General features: G+C 38.0%; 1 protein-coding gene across 1 annotated transcript in view; it reads right to left on the reverse strand.

The window, feature by feature from the left end:
• Positions 1-5,782: 5,782 nt before the first annotated feature.
• LOC121385388 overlaps positions 5,783-16,735 on the reverse strand; it is a 66,661-nt gene continuing 55,708 nt past the window's right edge. Inside the window, exons 19-23 of the mRNA XM_041516055.1 lie at positions 12,159-12,274; positions 10,385-10,511; positions 9,455-9,579; positions 7,828-7,869; positions 5,783-6,479 (exon numbers count right to left, since the gene is read on the reverse strand). Of these exons, the coding sequence (XP_041371989.1) occupies positions 6,415-6,479; positions 7,828-7,869; positions 9,455-9,579; positions 10,385-10,511; positions 12,159-12,274 (475 nt within the window). The 3' untranslated portion in view covers positions 5,783-6,414. The remainder of the gene's footprint in view (positions 6,480-7,827; positions 7,870-9,454; positions 9,580-10,384; positions 10,512-12,158; positions 12,275-16,735) is intronic.

A 16,735-nucleotide genomic window follows, 5' to 3' on the forward strand; every position in this document is an offset into this window, starting at 1 on the left:
CCTGTAGACCGATGGCTTAACCACGACACCACCGAGGCCGATTCTAAATCGCTCGCTAATGCGTGTTCGGTTTAGGATCGATCCACGGAGGTGGTTTATCTTGCGACTCTAGCTCCTCAGGCGAGCACCCTCAAACGACTGAGCTAAATCCCCCCCCCCCCCCCCCCCCGACTAAAGACAACACAACTTTCAAGATTGATTTTTTTATCAGGAATACAATAGATATTGACACAATTTAGATTATAAAGTTAAACGATTAACTTTCCGCCCTGTTTGCAAACATCCTATAATACCATATACCTAACAAACAAAAAGAAACCTAATTTAGCAAACCGAGGGCAAACATCCTATAATACCATATACCTAACAAACAAAAAGAAACCTAATTTTGAATCTCATTACTTTTTGTGCCTATTAAAGTTATCAATGTTTTCTGAATATTTTAACTCCATGTCTATGATATGGTATTTACACATTAAAACTGAGTTTAATCAGTATTTCAGTTTCATCTCTTTATTTAGTTTTATTTTTTTTCATTTTTAAGTAATTTCACCTAAGCTTCAACTTCTTGTTTTACTGGTAAGACGTATCGTGTGTTATGTATCGTGATATGTATCGTATCGTGAGGTAGGTGTATTGTGATACCCCTAGAAAACACCATGAATCAAGTATCGCGATACATATCGTATCGTGGACTGTGTATCGTGATATGTATCGTATCGTGAGGTAGGTGTATTGTGATACCCCTAGAAAACACCATGAATCAAGTATCGCGATACATATCGTATCGTGGACTGTGTATCGTGATATGTATCGTATCGTGAGGTAGGTGTATTGTGATACCCCTAGAAAACACCATGAATCAAGTATCGCGATACATATCGTATCATGGACTGTGTATCGTGATATGTATCGTATCGTGAGGTAGGTGTATTGTGATACCCCTAGAAAACACCATGAATCAAGTATCGCGATACATATCGTATCGTGGACTGTGTATCGTGATATGTATCGTATCGTGGGATAGGTGTATTGTGATTTGTGATACGTATCGTATCGTGAGATAGGTGTATTATGACACCCCTATATCGTGATACGTATCGTATCGTGAGGTAGGTGTATTGTGATACCCCTAGAAAACACCATGAATCAAGTATCGCGATACATATCGTATCGTGGACTGTGTATCGTGATATGTATCATATCGTGGGATAGGTGTATTGTGATTTGTGATACGTATCGTATCGTGAGATAGGTGTATTATGACACCCCTATATCGTGATACGTATCGTATCGTGAGGTAGGTGTATTGTGATACCCCTAGAAAACACCATGAATCAAGTATCGCGATACATATCGTATCGTGGACTGTGTATCGTGATATGTATCATATCGTGGGATAGGTGTATTGTGATTTGTGATACGTATCGTATCGTGAGATAGGTGTATTATGACACCCCTATATCGTGATACGTATCGTATCGTGAGGTAGGTGTATTGTGATATATGTTGTATTGTGAGGTAGGTGTATTGTGACACCCCTATATCGTGATACGTATCGTATCGTGAGGTAGGTGTAATGTGATACGTATTGTATCGTGAGGTAGGTGTATTGTGACACCCCTATATCGTGATACGTATCGTATCGTGGGCTATGTATCGTGATAGGTATCGTATCCTGGGCTGTGTGTATCGTGATACATATCGTATCATGAGCTATGTATCGTGATATATATATATCGTGATATATGTATCGCTATGTATCGTGATACTTATCGTATCGTGAGGTAGGTGTATGTGGACTCCCCTAGAAAACACCGTGAATAGGGTATTGTGATATGTATCGTATCGCGTGTTGTGTATCGTGATACGTATCATATAGTGACGTAGGTGTATCGTGACTCCCATAGAAAACACCGTGAGTCGGGTATTGTGATATGTATCGTATCGCAGGCTGTGTATCGTGATACGTATCATATCGCGTGTTGTGTATCATAATACGTATCGCTCACAACTTGAAGAAGGGTTGATAAGGGTGTCTGGCGTATACTTGAACTGTTCAAGCACGCCTGTCGTGGGCACAACCTTTGACTTCGCTAGAGAGTTCTGTCCATAACAGGGAGGTGTAGAATGATTTTACAACACTGGTTAAGAGGACGAGATGACAGTTTATATAAATAAAAAAATAAAAAAATAAAAAATAAATAAAAAAATAAAAAAACAAGAAATAACATTTCATGTTTCAAAGTCAAATACTCACAGAAAAAAAGGTTCCTGTATAAATATACTCCACAAGGCATGTGTTTAATGGTAAGGAAAAGGAAAAAGAAAAATCAAATCGTTTTCAAGAAATTATTAGTTAATTATTCGTACATATTATGGAACAATTTCCAAAATTATAGTGAATCCAAGTCACAAATTTCAACCACTTGATGTGGCCATCTCCATTTTACCCAATCCTGGATTGAATTTTGTAAAAACTTTCCTCCATTTTGATTGTTATGAGTGCTCGCTAGTGTGTGTATGAGGGGGAACAACCAGCGTACTTTAAAAAACAAAAACAATATTTATTCAAATAAATGAAGTGGATTGGCAAACAGCCTATAAAGCCTAGAATACATTATATCATCCATTAAAGGCTTTTGTAGGAGATATCGCTGGCACTATAATTTGCGATATCTTCTGCGATATTCTCCTAGGAGATATCGCTTCTTTTGTTTCGTCACTGTGTATGTTTAAGCGCTAAACCTATCATTAGTGATGTCACGCCATTGTCCTTCCACTAGCCACGGATTTCATACGTTAATCAACTCGTGCTGATAAATAGAGGATACTCCCCCCGTGTCTTGTGATATCATACTATAATATACTATAATGTGTGATATCATACTATAATATACTATAATGTGTGATATCATACTATAATATACTATAATTTGTGATATCATACTATAATATACTATAATGTGTGATATCATACTATAGTATACTATAATGTGTGATATCGTACTATAATATACCATAATGTGTGATATCATACTATAATATACTATAATTTGTGATATCTTTTGCAATATTCTCTCCACGAGATGACGTTACATAGTAACATACTGTATAAATTCCAATGAACGACAAACACCAGCGTCACAGGGTTTTAATACGAATACGAATACGAATATATTTATTTGGATTGCTTATCATTTCACGTGTTCCACACATAAGAACATTACAATACATATACATATACATAAATACATATCTAATTTATTAACATAAATCTTAAAAATTAATTTAAAATTAAAATGCCAAATGTCCAATCAAGTATATATAACTTTTTTGTCCGACTATATAAACCTTGATTATAAACTACCTTATGTAGTTATATATATTTACAAGAGTTTAGCAGTAATAAACATAATATACGTTCATCTTGGATAGCAATATTTGGTGTATATTTATTTGTAATGATTAAGTAAAGAAACTTTTCATAATTGCAAAAGCTCCCTAAAACAAAACACGAGTGAGCAATATAAAACAAGTTAGCCTACATACACGAAAAATGTTCTGAGTTACACTGTACTATTTTTTTTTAACCACGCAAACAAATAAAATGCTACCAATAAATTGTCAAATTGAAGTTTGTCATCCTATTCAAACTATACTGAACTACTTTTGTAATCACAGACAAACTGCTATCGGTAAATTGTCAAGTTGAGGTTTGTCATGCTATTCAGACTATATTGAACTACTTTTGTAATCACAGACAAACTGCTATCGATAAATTGCCAAGTTGAAGTTTGTCATGCTATTCAGACTATACTGAACAACTTTTGTAATCATAGATACCCTGCTATCGATAAATTGCCAAGTTGAAGTTTATCATGCTATTCAGACTGTACTTAACTACTTTTGCAATCACAAACAAACTGCTAACGATAAATTGCCAAATTGAAGTTTGTCGTGGCATTCAGACTGTACTGAACGACTTTTGTAATCAAAGACAAACTGTTATCGATAAATTGCCAAGTTGAAGTTTGTAATGCTATTCAGACTATACTGAATGACTTTTGTAATCACAGACAACCTGCTATCGATAAATTGCCAAGTTGAAGTTTGTCGTGCTATTCAGATGATACTGAACGACTTTTGTAATCACAGACAAACTCCTATTGATAAATTGCCAAGTTGAAGTTTGTCGTGCTATTCAGACAATACTGAACGACTTTTGTAATCAGATAAACTGCTATCGATAAATTGCCAAGTTGAAGTTTGTCGTGCTATTCAGATGATACTGAACGACTTTTGTAATCAGATAAACTGCTATCAATAAATTGCTAAGTTGAAGTTTGTCATGCTATTCAGATGATACTGAACGACTTTTGTAATCACAGATAAACTCCTATTGATAAATTGCCAAGTTGAAGTTTGCCATGCTATTCAGAATGTACTGAACGACTTTTGTAATGACAGTCAAACTGCTATCGATAAATTGCCAAGTTGAAATTTGTTATATTATTCAGACTGTACTGAACAACTTTTGTAATCACAGACAAACTGCTATTGATAAGTTGCCAAGTTGAATTTGTCATGCTATTCAGATGATACTGAACGACTTTTGTAATCACAGACAAACTGCTATCGATAAATTGCCAAGTTGAAGTGTGTCGTGGTATTCAGACGATACTGAACGACTTTTGTAATCACAGACAAACTGCTATCGATAAATTGCCAAGTTGAAGTTTGTCATACTATTTAGACTGTACTGAACGACTTTTGTAATGACAGTCAAACTGATATCGCTAAATTGCCAAGTTGAAGTTTGTCATGCTATTCAGATGATACTGAACGACTTTTGTAATCACAGACAAACTGCTATCGATAAATTGCCAAGTTGAAGTTTGTCATGCCATTCAGACTGTACTGAACGACTTTTGTAATCACAGACAAACTGCTATTGATAAATTGCCAAGTTGAAGTTTGCCATGCTATTCAGATGATAAATAATTTGTTTAGTACAATATTGGTGTATTCCAGTATATTAAACAACCAAAGAAATGTAAATACTTTAATGTATTTGTTGTTGTTTTACAATAGTTAATCAGATAAATGTTGTCTTTAACGACACCACTAAAGCACATTGATATATATATATATATATATATATAATCATCAAATGCCAAAGTTTGTAATTTTAGCATATACACTTAGAGAGGAAACACTACATTTTTCCATTAGTAGCATGGGATTTGCACCATCCAACATATATGTTAGCACACACCACGTCATGGTATACCAGTCGTTGTGCACTGGCTAAAACAAGAAATAGCCCAGTGGGTCCACCGACTGGGACCGAACCTAGATCGACTGAACATCGGGCAAGCGCTTTACAACTGGGCTACATCCCGCTCTCTTATGTTGCTTTAAAAAGAAAAAAAAAAGAAAAAAAAACCCACCCTGACAAAACGGGCCTAAAATGTTCACAATACAGTGACAATTTTAATAGATTAATTAACTGGATTACAATAAAGTAAAAAATAGTTGTATTTCTTTTGTTGTTCAGCATAGTTTAATAAACCCTCCAAGTCTAGGTTCCATGGTACATACCTTGTTCGTTTTGCATAACATTAATATTTAGCTATTACAAACAACACGTGGACTATATATACTCAACAACGAAAGTTTAGCTAATGTTAATAGATATGGCATAACATTTATAAATTAACCTATTTTTATTAATTAGTATTTACATCTGAAATGTTTACCATGTACAAACAACATAAACTTATCAACCTTTGCCTTAACACAACAGGAGGACCCGGTTTTCTTTTTAAGTTTATTCAACAATGGCAAATTTAGACTTCATAAAAGATATTTGCTAAACTTTCGTTGTTGAGGGTATTTGATAACAGATACTTTTAGCGAAAGGGGTTTACAAAAAAGACTGTACTGTTTAACGACAACACTAGTCGAGTACATTGATTTATTAGGACAATGCGTTATGTGTTATTTGTTAGTGAGAGAGAAGAGGGTGTAGTGGTCTTACATCTACCCATCGAGTCATTAAAACTTGCTCTGGGTGGGATCCGGTACCAGGCTGCGAACCCTGTACCTACTAGCCTTGTGTTCGATGGCTTAACCACGACACCACCGAGGCTGGTTTCTAAAAGCATTACAGAATGTTCTATTATTGTTTTTAATGAGAAATCCGATTATATTAAGCTATTACAGCATTTTACGACACGACAGATGATGGTGTCGTGCCTTCCACCACTTGCCAATGCCATGGCAAGTATTTTTTCATTGTACCATCAAATCGTAAAGTTGCGAGCATTTAGTCAAATAGGCCCCAGATTATTAAAGTAGCGTTATGTAAAATAGGCCCCAGATTATTGCAGTAGTGGTTTATCATCGGTCTCAAAGGAGAACTGGCGACAAGAAGGCAATCAGGATGGTGATAACAGATGCACTGGTGAACATACCTGGAAAACAAGAGAGAAATGATATCACACATCGTCAACCAATACAGGTGCCCGTTTCACTGAACATCGTAATTTTACATCTGCTACTAGCAGTTAAACCGGTCGTGTGTTTACACGTGTTTGGCATCAATGTCATGCAAAACAATTTACTTCATTACGTAAGCTGGAGTATTTTAAAGAAAAAAAGAAGAAAAAAAAAGAAATATGTGTTCTAACTATATTTGTTGTACTATAATGTACTGAAATTTGGCCCATGTGCAGATTCACGGGAGTACACAGAAAATCTTGTGCTTAATTAAATGGACATTCCTGAGTTTGCTGCATTGTAAGATGTTTCCGACTAATAAAATATTTCTAGGATTAAACTTACATATTAAATCTATTTTCTTGTTTAAAATATCTGTGTCTGTATATTTAATGTGTTTCATGTCGTCTTTAACATTTGTAAGAAGCCCAAACTGTATTTTGTCTTCAAATAATTACGTATATACGAAACAATTATATTTTAGGAAATAAAATGAAATTTAACCTAGTACAAATATTAGAACGATCAGAAACACGTTTAATATACAGCCACTAATATTTTATGCAGAAAAATATATTTGATATGTAATTACAATCATTAAAAAGTATCTGTTAGTCGATAACATCTCAAACATAGCAGCAAACTCAGGAATATCCCTTTAATGAATATAAATACTTTGTTCCAAATAAAGGAAGCTATAAAATGTTCACAGATTGGTGGGTGAGAGTGGGGTTGGGAGGATGGGGGATGAATGGAACGATGAATGAATGGATGGATGAATATATGGGCGATTCAGTGAACGGATAAACGAATGCAATTATGTATTATGTAATAGAAAGATGGATGGATGGATGGGTGGACGGATGGGGGGGATGGATGGATGTGTGCATGGATGGATGGGTGGATGTATGGATGGATGGTTGGATGGATGGATGGATGGAGGATGAATGGATAGAAAGATGGATGGATGGGTGGATGGATGGATGGGTGGATGGAGGATGAATGGATAGAAAGATGGATGGATTGATGGATGGATAGATGGATGGATGGATGGATGGGTGGATGGGTGGATCCATCTGTGGGTGGGTGAATGGATGGATGGATAGATGGATGTGTGGATGGATGTGTGGATGGATGGATGGATGGATGGACAGGTGTGTGAATGGATGGATGGATTTGGATGGGTCGGTGGATGGATGGATGGATGGGGGAATGGATGTATGGATGCATGGATGTATGGATGGATGGATGGATGGATGGATGGATGGATGGATGGATGGATGGACGGATGGATGGATGGAAATATATTTGTACTCCACTTACTTGGTGCAGCTGCAACTGGAAAGGTGATTTTTTGGAATCCATCTGAAAAGAAAACAAATTCAATTGCTTAAAACTAAATGTTCAGTCTTTCAACAAATTGCATTCATGTTACATAGCTCGAATATCTTATCGATTACAATCCCCATAAAAAGTATATTTTTAAAAGCCTATGACTCAGGGAAACCTATCTTTGACATTATCAGATTTAGTTCGGGCAAATAAACAAACACACAAACACATTCTGGTGACATATTACAGTAGAGTACTCTTATAACGAACCGGAAGGGAATTATGATAGTTCGTTATATCAGTAGTTCGTTGTACACATTTGCATAAGTTGGTTATTAATTATAGGGAGATAAAAGAGAACTTTACGATCAGTTCGTTATATGCAGTAGTTCGTTCTAAGCATGTTCATTGTAAGTGTATTTTACTCTATTGCTTCTTTTCTTTGTTTTCTTCATTCATTTTTTCTTTCTTTCTCTCTTTTAGTAATATTTAAATTGCATTAATATTTTACTGTCTTGACATGTATGTATTATGGAGAAGGCCAAGAAAGTCTTAGGTGTATAACTTGTGCCTAATCCATTTTTTTTTAAAAGCATTAAAATATGTTTCAATCAATTACAGAAATGTTTTGTAAAACATATTATGGGGGTAGGTAATAAAGGTATAGGTTTAAAAGTTAATCATATGTTTTTGTATTAGATTTAAAAATCATTCTTTATATAGTTACATTCCAATTCATCGGTTCCTTTTTCACTCAAAAGATAGGAAGAAAGAAGGAAATGGTTTATTTAACAACACACTTAACACATGTTATTTACGTTTATATGGTGTCGGACATATGGTTAAGGACCACACAGATACTGAGGGACCTCATGGACTACTCTTTTCGATTAGCAGCAAGGGATCTTTTATATGCACTGGCTGGAGCGAGAAATAGCCCAATGGGCCCACTGACGGAGATCGACCCTAGACCGACCGCCCATCAAGCGAGCACTTTACCACTGGGCTACGTCACGTCCCTCACGCAAAAGGATTATAGACTGTAACATGGTTTTACAAATATAAAGGACGAGATGAGTCTGAATGCATCTATGTTTAGCACAACATGATTAGCGGTCGCTCTGGGATCGATCCTCCTCAGTGGGCCCATTGGGCTATTTCTCGTTCCAGTCAGTGCAACACAACTGGTATTTCAAATTCCGTGGTATGTGTTGTTCTGTTTGTGGAGTGGTGCATATAAAAGATCCCTTGCTACTAATGGAAACATATAGCGAGTTTCCTCTCTAAGACTATATGCCAAAATTACCAAATGTTTGAAATTCAATAGCCGATGATTTATAAATCAATGTGCTTTAGTGGTGTCGTTAAACATAACAAACTTTAACTTCAGTCTCAATCATCAACTCGCGGGTCGGGGTCGAGTTTGACCCTCGAATATTCGAGTCTAATATTGTGGAGACCCTAATTAGCCAAGCCAAGCCCATGTGTATTTACATGCTCATAAACCACTCGAGTTTCGAGCATGTCTGTCCCAGATCCGGATAGCCAGTGGCCTGACCCGGGACAGACCCTAATTAGCACCTGTAATTCTTAGATCTTCCTGAGGTAAACAGCTCACCGATAGGGCACTTAGTGCTCACAGAGTTCACCACGTCCGCAGAATCTTTCTTCAGTTCTGAATTTCTCGCTATGTTGCAGCCATTGGCCGATTTGAAAGCGCATGTAGCTGCATCTCTAATCACTCTGAAATAAAACAGATTTATAAACACATCAAGGGCGGAGTTAGGCAGCAGCTGAATGGGGGAGGGCCTGGCACCCCAGTCCAGATGGATGAACACGGGGCCTCGGTGGCGCTGTCGTTAAGCCACTGGACTATAGGCTGGTAGGTACAGGGTTCGCAGCCCGGTACCGGCTCCCACCCAGAGCGAGTTTTAACGACTCAGTGGGTAAAGGCCACTACACCCTCTTCTCTCTCACTAACTACTAATCAACTAAGAACTAACCCACTGTCCTGGACAGACAGCCCAGATAGTTGAGGTGTGTGTCCAGGGCAACGTGCTTGAACCGTAATTGGATATAAGCACAAAAATAAGTTGAATTAATGAATCAGTACTTCCGGTTCTTCACGAGTGTGATTTTTTTGTAGATCTTTAGCTTCATTAAAAAAAATTCATAAAATAAGTTTTCCAAATTACAAATTTGATTCGAAATGTTGAATGATAGCTTTCTGAAACAATATTTCAGTTTTTATCTTTAAGTGGGTATCACACTCCTTGTTCTAACGAGGATACTACCTCGTTGAGTCCTTCGTTGAACATGATACCTTTTTCACCCACAAACACTGACGCTTTCGCTCGTTAGATACGTTTTGAAACAACTCGTGCTAAGATAAATTTCATCTGTCATATATTTACCATTTGTGACACCCAATAGCCGATATGTATTTTTGTGCTGGGGTGTCGTTAAACATTCATTCATTCATTCATTCATTCTGTCAGCCGCTCATGTAGTATTCTCTATGTATCTAATACAGAAAACGCCCACATACCCACACCAGTATCGAGGGTCAGGGTATACTGCCGGCATCTTAGCTTGGTCTGGGTTACTAATCTGTCGAATACAGGAATCGAATTTTTTGCAGTCCTTCAATGCCGTGTTTGCTGGATTCTTGAGAACTGCAAGCACAAAGATGTTTTCCAAATATCATCGTCAGAAATACTGATATTATAGGAATTATACGACAAGTCGTTTCTGTCTCTTGTCAATAATAATAATAATAATAGAAGAAGAAGAAGAAGAAGAAGAAGAAGAAGAAGAAGAAGAAGAAGAAGAAGAAGGAGAACAACAACAACAACAACAACAATAAAAGTTATGTAAAACCACAGTGTACAGGGCTGTGGGGAAAGGTACAATACAATACAAAAATCCAGGTAAGTACATTTTAAAACTGTGCATAGAAATCAAAATGCTTTAGAAACTTTAAAATTAACTCTGGGTGGAATTTAAAATATTCTGATATATTTCTGTTGACAAATGTATAATTTTTATCAGCTTAGGTTAGTTTGTTTTTGTTAAACGAAACCACTAGAGCACATTAATTTATTGATCATCGGTAATGTTGACATATAGTCTTAGAGAAGTAACCTGCTACACTTTTTATTAGTAACAATGGATCTTTTATATGCAGCATCCCACAGACAGGATAGCATATACCACGGCCTTTGATATAGCAGTCGTGGTACACTGGCTGGAACGAGAAATAACCCAATGAGCCCACTGACGGGTATCGATCCCAAACCGACTGTGCATCAAGCGAGCGCTTTACCACTGAGCTATGTTCTGACCCACTTCAGCTTAAGATAATTACCCTCCACCAAGATAGATAGATAGATAGATAGATAAAGTATATATATAAACTCTGCATTTTTATTTGTCAAACTATTTTCATATATATAGAGGTTATTGCCAGTGTTTTTCGGTATCGTCAATATCATATATTAGGAGGCTCGCATAATACATTATTTTTATTCTTAATATATGATATTGACGATACTGAAATACACGAGGGTAATAATCTCTTTATCATATAAGCTCTAGCTTAATACGTGTTTTTGTAAACTGTACACGCAACTTTAATTCCAGTCCGCCATTACTAGATATTCAAATGACGTAAGAATATGTGGGCGCGGTGTATTTTTTAATGGAAATGGCGTCAAACTCGAATGACGTCATTTTGTATGTCCTTACATCAAAATAAAGTTATGCCTAATGTTTTTTGTTTTCTGAACGCTGGACAGCTTTCAGTGTCAAATTGCCATATAAATGTTTTTATTTGATGACTATGAATGCATACGTCAATCATGGAGTGTCACCCAAGTACGTTTGCTTAAATGTCAATAAACCTAGTGCTGAGACCTCGACTAATTTACATCTAATTTGCAAAGTTATCAAATTCTTAAAGTATGTGATCTGAAAAATATCACATAGTTTGATTGCACTGAAAATGTAAGATAGTATATGATAAATATATATATATATATATATATATATATATATATATATATATATATATATATATGTATGTATGCATGTATGTATGTCTCTCTCTCTCTCTGTGTGTGTGTGTGTGTGTGTGTGTGTGTGTGTGTGTGTGTGTGTGTGTGTGTATCACATCACATCACATCACATCACATCATATTATATTATATTATATTCTACTAAATAAAAAGATCACATATATTTTTGACAAAGGAAAGAGATGGATTTTATTCCAGATTAGTGCCCAAATCTCATGCTTGAACCTTAAATGACTAGATACTCACTGTTACAGGTTTGTTCAAAGTATGTCGCCATCTCTGCGAAGTCGTAGTTTGAGGCCTGTTTGATGGAGCACGTTGCCAGAGCGTTCTTCAAACACGTCATCACAGATTTCATATGCCTGCGATTGTAATCCATGAACACATTTTAATATGTACACGACATCAACCTAAATTTGTACGAAGCCTAAACTGGATTTTGTCTCATAAAATGAAATTTAACCTAGTACAAATATTAGAACGATCAGACACACGTTTAATATACAGCCACTAATATTGTATGCAGAAAAATATATTTGAACTGTAATTACAGTCGTGAAAACGTTTCTGTTAGTCGATAACATCTTAAAACTTGCAGCAAACTCAGGAATGTCTCTTTAAACAAAACAAACTTTGACTTTAAACTTTTCAAAGCCTTTATGATTGACATTTCGAACATATATCTACAAGATACGTAGCATCACTGACCAAAATGAAGGCTGCTGCTATTCCATATTCTGATCTTGTGCATAATACGTCATCTCTCTTTGGTGGTGGGCGTGACGTAGCCCAGTGGTAAAGCATCCGCTCGATGCGCGATCGGTCTGGGATCGATTCCCGTCGGTGGGCCCATTGGGCTATTTCTCGTTCCAGCCAGTGCACCACGACTGGTATATCAAAGGCTGCGGTATGTACTACTCTGTCTGTGGGATGATGCATATAAAAGATTCCTTGCTGCTAATCAAAAAGAGTAGCGAATGAAGTGGCGACAGCGGATTTCCTCTCTCAATATCTGTGTGGTCCTTAATCATATGTCTGATGCCATATAACCGTAAATAAAATGTGTTGACTGCGTCGTTAAATAAAATATTTCCTTCCTTCCTCTCTTTGGTGGAACTTTTGCACAATGTTTCATCGTTTAGATGGAGGTAACCGACTTGACAGCTGTGATGGCAATACTCATGACTTGCTCTCTACGTTAACGTTTCCATTTAGATGGAGGTAACCGACTTGACAGCTGTGATGGCAATACTCATGACCTGTTCTCTACGTTAACTTTTCCATTTAGATGGAGGTAACCGACTTGACAGCTGTGATGGCAATACTCATGACCAGCTATCTACGTTAACTTTTCCATTTTATAACCGACTTGACAGCTTGATAATATGACCTGCTCTCTACGTTAACTCTTCTGCGTCGGAGGTAACCGAAACAGCTGTGATGGCAATACTCATGACCTGCTCTACTTATCTCTTCTTTTAGATGGAGTAACCGACTTGACAGCTGTGATGGCAATACTCATGACCTGCTCTCTACGTTAACTTTTCCGTTTAGATGGAGGTAACCGACTTGACAGCTGTGATGGCAATACTCATGACCTGCTCTCTACGTTAACTCTTCCATTTAGATGGAGGTAACCGACTTGACAGCTGTGATGGCAATACTCATGACCAGCTATCTACGTTAACTTTTCCATTTTAGATGGAGGTAACCGACTTGACAGCTGTGATGGCAATACTCATGACCTGCTCTCTACGTTAACTCTTCCATTTAGATGGAGGTAACCGACTTGACAGCTGTGATGGCAATACTCATGACCAGCTATCTACGTTAACTCTCTTGACAGCTGTGACAATACTCATGACCTGCTCTCTACGTTAACTCTTCCATTTAGATGGAGGTAACCGACTTGACAGCTGTGATGGCAATACTCATGACCTGCTCTACGTTATCTCTTCCATTTAGATGGAGGTAACCGACTTGACAGCTGTGATGGCAATACTCATGACCTGCTCTCTACGTTAACTTTTCCGTTTAGATGGAGGTAACCGACTTGACAGCTGTGATGGCAATACTCATGACCTGCTCTCTACGTTAACTCTTCCATTTAGATGGAGGTAACCGACTTGACAGCTGTGCGACTCATGACCTGCTCTCTACGTTAACTCTTCCATTTAGATGGAGGTAACCGACTTGACAGCTGTGATGGCAATACTCATGACCTGCTCTCTACGTTAACTCTTCCATTTAGATGGAGGTAACCGACTTGACAGCTGTGATGGCAATACTCATGACCTGCTCTCTACGTTAACTTTTCCTTCTATATTTTTATGTAGATAGTATGAAATGTTTTAGTGGAAAAATTTGAAAAAAATGGTTGCACATGTGACCAAATCGATCGCAATGTAAAGGGAAGGAAGGAAATTGTTGATTTAACGACGCACTCATCACATTTTATTTATGGTTATATGGCGTCGGACATATGGTTAAGGACCACATAGATATTGACAGAGGAAACCCGTTGTTACCACTTCATGGGCTACTCATTTCGATTAGTAGCAAGGGATCTTTTACATGCACCATTCCATAGACAGGATAACACATACCACGGTCTTTGTTACACCAGTTGTGGAGCACTGGGTGGAACGAGAAATAGTCCAATGTGTCCACTGACAGGGATCGATCCCAAACCGACCGCACACCAAGCAAGCACTTTACCACTGGGCTCATGTAAAGGGCTACTCATGACGGGTGCCACATTTTGCGAATCCGTGATAACATGACTCTCTTTTCAGTTTAACAGTGATTCATGAGTGCATGTCATCACAGCTGTATTTATTCCAATGAGCTCTGTCCTGTTCGGGTTTTGATTTAGTAGACTAGTCTGGGAGTGGCAGTCCTCGTTTGAGCACTTCAGGAAGCATGACATCGTATTATTAGTAAAGGATCTCCTTGGGAGTCGTGGTCCTCGTATAGACTAGGCACCCAATAGATATTCATTGAATCAGGGGCGAGACGTAACTCAGTGGTACAGCGCTCGCCTGGTGCGCAATCGATCTAGGATCGATTCCCGTCGGTGGGCCCATTGGACTATTTCTCGTTCCAGCCAGTGCTCTACAACTGGTGTAAGAAAGGGCGTGGTATGTACGATTCTGTATTCTGCAGAGATACTATCTTGGTCGTGGATTATGGTTTTATATAGTTAGAAATAAATTTCTATACTGATAATCAGAAGTAGCTATGTCAGGCAAAAACTAAGTTTGAGATAGAAATACTATACTGCAACCGTTGCAATTGCACTAGCCCATCTAATGGGAAATACCGTGGCGATTGCCGTTGAGTTTTTAATTCGACACTGAAATTTTTTGCTGATGACTATATTTGATGCTCATGATGCAATTAATTCGCTAATTAGACTGTTAAAATAGTCACAAAATATTAAAAAGTCATTGATAATTTTAACACACACAAAAACTAGTGGTATTCATTTGAATAATTTACAATAAATTAAAGAAAACAAACTTAGTAAACATTTCCATTTCTTTTGTTGTAAGAGGCCTGCCACTTTGACAGGGGTGCGGAAATGACTAACAAAAACCACTACTTACGGACAGATATCTACCACTGACGTGCCAGAGTAACCCCTGAAAGAGCTGACAGCGTCCATGACTGACAAAAACCACTACTTACGGGCAGATATCTACCACTGACGGTCCAGAGTAATCCTTGAAAGAGCTGACAGCATCCATGACTAACAAAAACCACTACTTAGTGGCAGATATCTACCACTGACGGTCCAGAGTAACCCTTGAAAGAGCTGACAGCATCCATGACTAACAAAAACCACTACTTACGGACAGATATCTACCACGGACGTGCCAGACTAGCCCATAAAAGAGCTAACAGCGTCCATGACTGACAAAACCCACTACTTACGGACAGATATCTACCACTGACGGTCCAGAGTAACCCTTGAAAGAGCTGACAGCGTCCATGACTAACAAAAACCACTACTTACGGGCAGATATCTACCACTGACGGTCCAGAGTAACCCTTGAAAGAGCTGACAGCGTCCATGACTAACATAAACCACTACTTACGGGCAGATATCTACCACTGACGGTCCAGAGTAACCCTTGAAAGAGCTGACAGCGTCCATGACTAACAAAAACCACTACTTACGGGCAGATATCTACCACTGACGGTCCAGAGTAACCCTTGAAAGAGCTGACAGCGTCCATGACTAACAAAAACCACTACTTACGGGCAGATATCTACCACTGACGGTCCAGAGTAACCCTTGAAAGAGCTGACAGCATCCATAATTAACAAAAACCACTACTTACGGGCAGATATGTACCACTGACGTGTCAAGAGTAACCCCTGAAAGAGCTGACAGCGTCCATGACTAACACAAACCACTACTTACGGGCAAATATCTAACACTGACGGTCCAGAGTAACCCTTGAAAGAGCTGACAGCGTTCATGACGGTAAGTAACCCTTGAAAAGCTGACAGCACTACTTACGGGCAGATATCTACCACTGACGGTCCAGAGTAACCCCTGCAAGAGCTGACAGCGTTCATGACTAACAAAAACCACTACTTACGGGCAGATATCTACCACTGACGGTCCAGAGTAACCCTTGAAAGAGCTGACAGCATCCATAATTAACAAAAACCACTACTTACGGGCAGATATCTACCACTGACGGTCCAGAGTAACCCTTGAAAGAGCTGACAGCCTCCATGACTAACAAAAACCACTACTTACGGGCAGATATGTACCACTGACGTGTCAAGAGTAACCCCTGAAAGAGCTG

The sequence above is a fragment of the Gigantopelta aegis genome, chromosome 11 (assembly GCF_016097555.1).
Source record: "Gigantopelta aegis isolate Gae_Host chromosome 11, Gae_host_genome, whole genome shotgun sequence".
Classification (NCBI taxonomy): Eukaryota; Metazoa; Mollusca; class Gastropoda; order Neomphalida; family Peltospiridae; genus Gigantopelta; species Gigantopelta aegis.